The following is an 8,484-nucleotide window of genomic DNA, read 5'->3' on the forward strand; positions in this document are numbered from 1 at the left end:
GGTGAGGCCTCTTTCACCTCTCTCATTAGATTCAGGCATGATTTCACAGGACCACAGCTGCTTTCTCCATCCCAACCAACAGGTCCTCCATTTCATGGCATGGATGCTTCATGGCTAACACCACTAGAAGTGACTTGCTCAAAAAACATTCAGGAGGTGCTTCTGAAGAGCAGAAAGCCTTCAACTCGGTGTACTTACTCGGCCAAATGGAAACTGTCTGGTCTCAGCAAAGAAGTCTCTCTCCAAGGCAGACTTCCATTAACTACATTGTGGATTATCCGTTGCACCAAAATCATCAAGGCCTATCAGTTAGTTCCATTAAAGTACATTTGGCAGCTATTTCAGCATTCCACTCTCCACTGGATAATAGATAGTTATGTGGGTGGAAAAAAACAATCAGTTTTCTAAAAGAGCTGCATGGATTATACCCTCTGGTTCAACAACCTGTTCTGCCAACCTCACGGTAACAAAGTTAATGCGGCCTCCCTTTGACGCTCTTGTGACATACTCCCTACTCCACCTCTCCACGAAAGTGGTGTTTCTGCTTCCGGTAACCTCACAAGGGGAGTAGGCAAACTGAGAGTCTTGGTCTCAGGACCTTCGTACCTGGTTGCCCATAAGAACAGAGTTTACCTATGCCCTCACCTGAAATTCTTGACAACCGTGGTTTCCAATTTCCACATGAACCAGGAAATTGATTTGCCAATGTTCTTCCACAAGCCTCATATGCACACAGATGAGCAAAGGCTTCATTTATTGGATATGAGAAGAGCATTGGCTTTCTACTGGGACCACACTGGACCATTTTGGTCCTGAGTTGTTTGTTGCAATTGCAGACAGGGCGAACAGTATATCGGTTTCCACTCCAAAGATTTCCTGCTGGATTTCCTTTTGCGTTCGGTTGTGCTGCCAGTCAGCTAATTTGAGTATTGGCTCATTTGATTAGAGCACAGGCAGTGTAAACGGCCTTCCTAGCACAAATTCCTGTTTCTGACATTTGTCAGACAGCAACCTGATCATCAGTTCATGCTTTTGCTGCTTGTTATGCCATTTCCCTTTAGTCCGGAAAGGATGCAAGTTTTGGACATACTGTTCTGCAGTCACTGGCCAGGTAGACTCCGAGCCCCCCTCCATGTTATTCTGCATTGGCACACTGTGGCAGAGGGCGCTCAAGCCATCCTGACTGAGGGAAAATGTTCTCCGATAACTGTGCATGAGGCGCGCACGCACCTACAGTGGAATGGACGTGTGCAACACGAGTTGAAGAACAACAGTTACGGAAAGGTAAGTAACTATTTTTCTAGTCTAAATTTTTCTGGGTTCAACTTCCAGCCAATGGATCTCGTTATACCTTTTTCTGTGTAGGAAGAATAAAGCAAGATGGATGTTATTCAGAGTTATGTAAAAGTTATTTGTATATTTTTTAAAAATAACGAATACTCCTGCAGTTTAAAATGCCTATTAAACTATATAAAAAGTATTCAATGTTGTTTCATTTTCTTGATACATTTTGATAATGATAAATTACTAATATTTCCTAAACCTTGAATATTTCACCTTTAAAATGTGGATACAATAGAACAGCACAATAGTTTACATTTGTGTTCGGAGGTATTCAAAATCATGAGAAAGTGCAATGATATTTTATTAATGCTGAAATTGAGTCATTTTTAGTGCTGATGTAATTGTAATCTTATTTAAAATCTCATTAATCATAACAGAGATAATTGTTTTCCATTTCAGATTTAATCAGTAATCCTATTTTAGCAACTTTCCCCAAACTCATGGAGCAGCCTGACCTTATGGATGCACTTAGGGTATGTAATACATCGTATATTGATATGATACTTCTAAGCTTTTAAGGTATTACACGTGATTTGGTGTGGATTTTTTTGTTGTCTTGTTGGTAGTAAATGGAAAAAGCAAATGACAGAGAAACTACAATTCTTTCAAGCTTGTGCAGATTCGATGAGCCTGCATTCCTCTTGTACTTGATTGCCTTCCTTAATTATGATGTAAATGAGTAAATGTGAAGCAAAGCATAACGATGTATAAATATTATTTTAAAATTTCCCCATAGTGTCTGGAGACAGATTCTTTTGGGAGGGGGACAGGAGTGAACTATTTACAAGGAAAGAACTGAACAAATTAATTGAAATAGTACAGTTTAAAAACAGACATTTAATTTTACTAACATCTTTCATTTTTTTCATACTTACTGCTTTTCACAATTGTTAACTGATTAAATTCAACCAGTACTAAACAAGTGGTGTTCTGTCAGAGAAATGGACAAGCTCACCAAGTAAAATGTAGATTTTTGTGGCATCAGAAAGTTTTTGGCATTCCAATGTTATCTGCAAATGTAGGGTTTCAGTAAAAAATATTAAACCTGTGTGGTTGTAAACCAATGCACTGCTTTCTTCCTGAGCCTGCAGACACGCTGTAGTAGTACCTCTGAGATGTGAACTGCCCTGATCATCTCGAAGTGCTATTAAGCAAGTTGACTGCTAATCATTTTAGCAGAAACATTTCCTCTTCAGGCACATAGTTGATGTTCCTCAAAAATAATGTTTCTTTAAATAAATTCAATTATTTGCAAATTTTTAATTGTCACAATTTAAATGTTTTAAATTAAAAAAATGTATATTTTTAGTCTTCAGTTTTTCTCCTTGTCTACACTCACCTCAGTCTAAATTAAGGAACCAAAGTTAAATGTTATAACACTGTTTGGACACCCAAACTGTGTTAGAATTGTTTTCTAAAAAATGATTTAGCTGAGATCATTTTTAATGGGGTTCTAACTAGTTAGGGGCAACTTTGGCGGGTTTCTATACAATTTGGTCCTGCAGTCATTCGTTTAACTAACGTTAATACACATTTTGATTCCTTAAACATAAGGATGGCCGAGTACAGATGTGAACTAAACAAAAAATAAACTCTTACAAAATTCCCCATTGAAACTCCCTAGATTTTGGCAAAAATTCCCCCAATGAAATCTCATTGATTTTGGAGATAGACTGAGCTGACTTCACCAGAACTCCCTGCAGATTACCACTGCTCCTGGAAATGACCATAATTATGCACACTCTTGAGAAAAGGGACAGGAAAACCATCTCTATTTATTCCTTGAATCTTTTTTGTCCTCTTTGGGTTCATGATATTTCCCAGATGATGAGAAGAATATTACAGTATTGAGTTTGTGGGGGCGGGGTTCCACTCTCTGGTCTCCCAGAGGTATTTAAAAGTTCCAGGAAAAACTTTGCTCCTCCCCTTGGTCTCTCTCTCTCTACTATCATTTCCCTCTCATACTTCCAGTCCAAGTCCTGTCCTGTTAAATATGCTTGTTCTGGAGAATGTATGGCAGTGACTAGAAAGATAGGTGGAGGGAGGACAGATCCCAGATTTGTGCCAGAAAGCTCTGCATCCTGCTTTGTGGCCTCATCTGCTCTTTGATGTCTGAGGACAATACTCCAGGTATCAACTGGATTGAATCAAGTGAAAGAAATGTCTTTTGCGGCTCAAAAAATGTCCCTTATATGCATCTTCACGGCTTTCCAAACTCAATCTGATATCAAGTTCTGCGTTTTATTTTAGAGCGCTTGGGCAGAAAAGGAAAGCACATTAAAGCGATCAGAAAAGGTAATAACAGATTTTCTCTGTGGGATATTAAATCTAATCCAAGCCAACGGTATTGCTATCAGTGCTGTAACTAGCTGGAATCATTTCTGTTGTTACAATTTTTGTAGTACTTACTTCTAAATCGACTCCTGTCATTAACAGAAATGGGTTGAGAAGAAGTAAGTACATACTATAAATGCAGTTCTTCCCATCTTTTTTCATCCATACTTGTAGTATAGTATTAAGCCAACAAAGAAGGGATCTGATGTTAGCTTGTAATTATAGCCAACTTGCCTCAGTGTTAATATAGGATCATCATGGGTTGCTTTGCAACACTCATAGTCCGTAAATGTAAATGCCCCTCGTGGTTTTTGGTCAGTGTAGTATGACGGACTATTTTATTTTATAAACAAATAGCACTGAGCATGCATGTTTTATTGACTGTAGGCCACATGCTTTTAAAGTTCAATTGCTAAGAATAAAAAAGTACCCTTTGTAGTTTTGTTGGGGCCTGAACCAAAGGCCATTGACATCAATGGGAGATTTGGATCAGGTCCTTGACATACTGTATAAAGATTACATCAGTTTTTCTCATAATAAATTAGCTTCCCTCCAGCAAAACCAGTGAAGACAAGACTGGAGATCCCTGGCATTTCTAATGTAAAAACACAGACGGGAAAAAAAATTTTTGGAGGAAAGAAAAGGGACACTGACTCTATATGGTAGATCTTAAAGGACACACACAGTTTTTCCCTTTACACTTAACAGTTTCATGTTATTTCTTTTTTTCAGTTAAGCTCCTTTCACAAAGGAGCCCATTTGTATCAAGGCAGTTTGATCAGGAATGTCATGAAATAGAGTTGGTACTTGTTGGCATAATTGGATTTTAGTACATTGAAGTATAGTGCAAGAAAAGTTAAGGTTAAACATTTTAAAATACACCAGATTAGGCACACTAAACATCAGTGTACATGTTAACAACACTGCTGACATTTACATGAGACAGTAAATTTTTGAAGCATCATGGGTTTGTCAACACAGAGTGTCTAAAGATGTTCCTGAGAACGGAATAACAGTCAGCAGAAATACTATATCTTCTCATTTTAGTTTTGTACGTATAACTAACTAGAAATGCTTTCAAACCGCACAGGCTTGTGCAGGAGCCTTTCTGAACAACTTCATTTTCTTATTTTTAGAGAGACCGAGAATTTCTGAAGTCTGTGTTTTTCCTGGTGTACCATGACTGTGTCTTCCCTCTTCTCCAGTCAACTTTCCTCCCGGAGCACAAGTGGGCAGACGAAGAGTCTGAAGCCTCACGCTGGAAAGTGATTGCTGACTTCCTGAAGCGGAACCAAGAAAAAGACAGTGCACTCTACTCTCTGCTCTCCTCGGAAAGTGTTCACAAAGCTTTTGATATTTCAGAGATCGCATATGACTTCCTAGGACAAGCGAGGAAGAGCAGTGCCTCAGTTTGAGTGGACTTTAAGGCACTTACACTGTCACATGTACAAGCCTAAATTAGAAACATAACTAATCGTCTGACCAAAATGAGACAGGATTATATTACCACCTGAGCTGGATTTATTGTTTGTCCAAAGCATATTTTTCAAGCAAATTGTATTGTACATCACAGTATTTGCACGTCATAAACTTTTTTTTACACAGCATATACTAATGGTTTATAACAAATATTTTATTTCCTTATCTGCATGATTTTACAAAAAAGCTTTGTTTTCATTTTTAAATGAATACCGTTATCAGTGAAATCCATTGTTCCTCCTGTTTTGCATAGCTGAGTGTTATGAAGCAAAAGTTAGCCATTATCCTCCTTCAAAAACCCTCCTTCAAACTCTCCTTTGCCTTGATGCCTACAAAAACCAGCTAGGCTGCTGGTTGCTGAGACTACAACCTGTCATGCTGAGACCAATATTGCCTCATTGTTTCCTTGTACTCCCGTATGGGTTTGTCTGTATCTATCTTTTCTCTTGACTTATATTTAGATGGTCCCTGCCTCAAAGAGCTGACAATCTTTTTGTTCTCTGCCTAGCAACTTGGAGCTCCTAGGCACTGCAATAATACGAATAATAAGAACATAATGGCCATACTGGGTCAGACCAAAGGTCCATCTAGGCCAAGTATCCTCTTTTCTGACAGTGGCCAATGCCAAGTGCTTCAGAGGGAATGAACAGAACATGTAATCGTCAAGTGATCCATTCTCTGTCGCTCATTTGCAGCTTCTGGCAAACAGAGACACTTCAGAGCATAGTTTTGCATCTCTCCCCATCCTGGCTCATAGCCATTGATGGATCTATCCGCTGTGAATTTATCTAGCTCTTTTTTGACCCCCTGTTATAGTCTTGGCCTTCACAACATCCTCTGGCAAGGAGTTCCACAGGTTGACTGTGCGTTGTGTGAAGAAATACTTCCTTTTGCTTGTTTTAAACCTGCTGCCTATTAAGTTCATTTGGTGACCCCCAGTTCTTGTGTTATGAGAAGGAGTAATAACAGTTCGTTATTTACTTTCTCCACACCAGTCATGATTTTATAGACCTCTGTCATATCCCCCTTAGTTGTCTGTTTTCCAAGCTGAAAAGTCCCAGTCTTATTAATCTCTCCTTATATGGAAGCTGTTCCATACCCCTAGCCATTTTTGTTGCTCTTTTCTGAACCTTTACAGTTCCAATATATCTTTTTTTTGAAATGGGGCAATCACATCTGCACGCAGTATCCAAGATGTGGGCGTACCATGGATTTATATAGAGGCAATATGATATTTTCTGTCTTATTATCTATCCCTTTCCTAATGATTCCCAACATTCTGTTCGCTTTTTTGGCTGCCACTGCACATTGAGTGGATGTTTTCTGAGAACTAGCCACAGTGCCTCCAAGATCTCTTTCTTGAGTGATCACAGCTCATATAGACCCCATCATTTTGTATGTATAATTGGGATTATGTTTTCCAATGTGCATTACTTTGCATTTATCAACATTCAGTTTCATCTGCCATTTTGTTGCCTAGTCACTCACTTTTGTGAGATTCCTTTGTAACTCTTCACAGGCAGCTTTGTACTTAACTATCTTGAGTAATTTTGTATCTGCAAATTTTGCCACCTCACTTTTTACCCCTTTTTCCAGATCATTTATGAAAATGTGGAATAGGACTGGTCCCATTACAGACCCCTCGGGAACACCACTATTTACCTCTCTCCATTCTGAAAACTGGCCATTTATTCCTACCCTTTGTTTCCTATCTTTTAACCAGTTTCTGATCCATGAGGACCTTCCCTCTTATCCCATAACAAATAATACTGATGACGCATTGACTATAAAGTTGAGCCAACTATTTAGATGTAACAATATTTTCTATTGTTCATTTAGAATGGCTGTGTTCACTTCTTAGTTTCAGTTTTAATATGGGCCTCTACTTAATGAGAAAAATGCAGGAGTCTAGACATGATGCCCAAGTGGCCAGGTAAATTAGAACGCAGAGAAAACAGCAATAAGATACTTTTCTTAGGGAACTAGTTTAGCAAGGTCAATCAGGCTAAGAAATAAGTGTTCCTCATGCATTCCCAGCTAATGAGCAGCAGGATCCTACTGTACTTTAGAACACTCAGAAAAGGTGTGTTGGTTTTGTTGCTGTGCAAGAGCTCAACAAGATAAATAAACCCTCTGTACTCTTACAACATTAAACAGATACTTGTCTTTTGGGGTTTGGTGTCAAGTAATCACCTACTTATTTCTATTGTAACCATCACAATCAAAAACTTTTAATCTTCTATTAAACTCCTGGAAAATAGAGGAAAAGCCCAGACTTGCATTAGAAACTTTAAAAGTTGAATAAACACTTTTTCTCCTATTTCTTTTCCCTTTAGCTGGATAGAGCCTTTTACTGAAAAAGCTCCTTGCTTGACTGTGTGATCTTTTCCCAACAAATACATTTACCACCATCTAACAGTTATTGGTATTGTCTAGAGTTGTTCTGAGTCTAGTCCTGCATTTGGTCATTAGGGGCCGATGTAGTACATGGCACCAGGCAGTCTCTCTGCTCTCCCTGCTGGCGCAAGGCCTGTCTGGAGTGCCCAGGAAACAGGTGGGGGCAGCCAGCAGGGCAGGGAGCCTGGGGGCAGGGCCTGAATGCAGTTTGGAGGAGATTGGAAAGGGGGCACGTAATGGGGCAGGCTGCCCCTGGCACTCCACAATCTTCCCCCCAACAAAACTCTTTTTCAAAATACAGAAACAGGACACCTGCCCCATCCATGCCTCCACCCCTGTCCCTCCTCTTCGCCCTGAGGCCCTGCCCTCTGGCCAGGCTGGAAGCCAGAGCTGGGCAGTGGTAAGAGCTGCCCAGGGAGCCTGGGCCATTGTGGGGAGCCCCAGATCCTCCACCTGCCTTAGGGGGTGCATCTTGGGGGGTGGGGACATAGGCTAGGGGCTGCTCTTTAGCACCCTGGCCCACTGCCCCTACTATTCTGTCCACGGCTCAGCAAGACTTTTCCCCACAATTGCATCTCAGCTGCTGGGTGCCAGGCTGGTTATCAGAACTGATTGCAGGGAGCCTCTCTCTCCTGTTCTTAATGCTCCTCCTGCTGGGCCCAGCAAGGCAGAGCAGGGAAGCTGCCTGTTTAGACTGCACAGGGGACAAGAGACAGTCCTGGGAGAGGAGTGGCGGAGTAGATTGGAACAAGGAGACGGGGGGGGGGTAGGGGGAGGCTGGCAGGGGAGTAAAAGATGGAAGTTAGGGCTGGGATTTGGGTAGGGGGAGGCTGGGACTGAGAAAGGAGCTAGTGGAGGGGAGTTGGGATTGGCTGGGCAAGGAGATGGGCTGGGAACTAGTCAAAGGGGAGACAGATCTGATGAGAAGCT

General features: G+C 40.7%; 1 protein-coding gene across 1 annotated transcript in view; it reads left to right on the top strand.

The window, feature by feature from the left end:
* The window catches only part of NPHP1 (nephrocystin 1), a 36,424-nt gene extending 31,137 nt beyond the window's left edge, over window positions 1–5,287 (top strand). The window contains exons 18-20 of the mRNA XM_050952268.1: window positions 1,744–1,817; window positions 3,595–3,639; window positions 4,815–5,287. Coding sequence (XP_050808225.1) covers window positions 1,744–1,817; window positions 3,595–3,639; window positions 4,815–5,093 — 398 coding nt within the window. The 3' untranslated portion in view covers window positions 5,094–5,287. The remainder of the gene's footprint in view (window positions 1–1,743; window positions 1,818–3,594; window positions 3,640–4,814) is intronic.
* The last annotated feature ends 3,197 nt before the right edge of the window (window positions 5,288–8,484 follow it).

The sequence above is a fragment of the Gopherus flavomarginatus genome, chromosome 4 (assembly GCF_025201925.1).
Source record: "Gopherus flavomarginatus isolate rGopFla2 chromosome 4, rGopFla2.mat.asm, whole genome shotgun sequence".
Classification (NCBI taxonomy): Eukaryota; Metazoa; Chordata; order Testudines; family Testudinidae; genus Gopherus; species Gopherus flavomarginatus.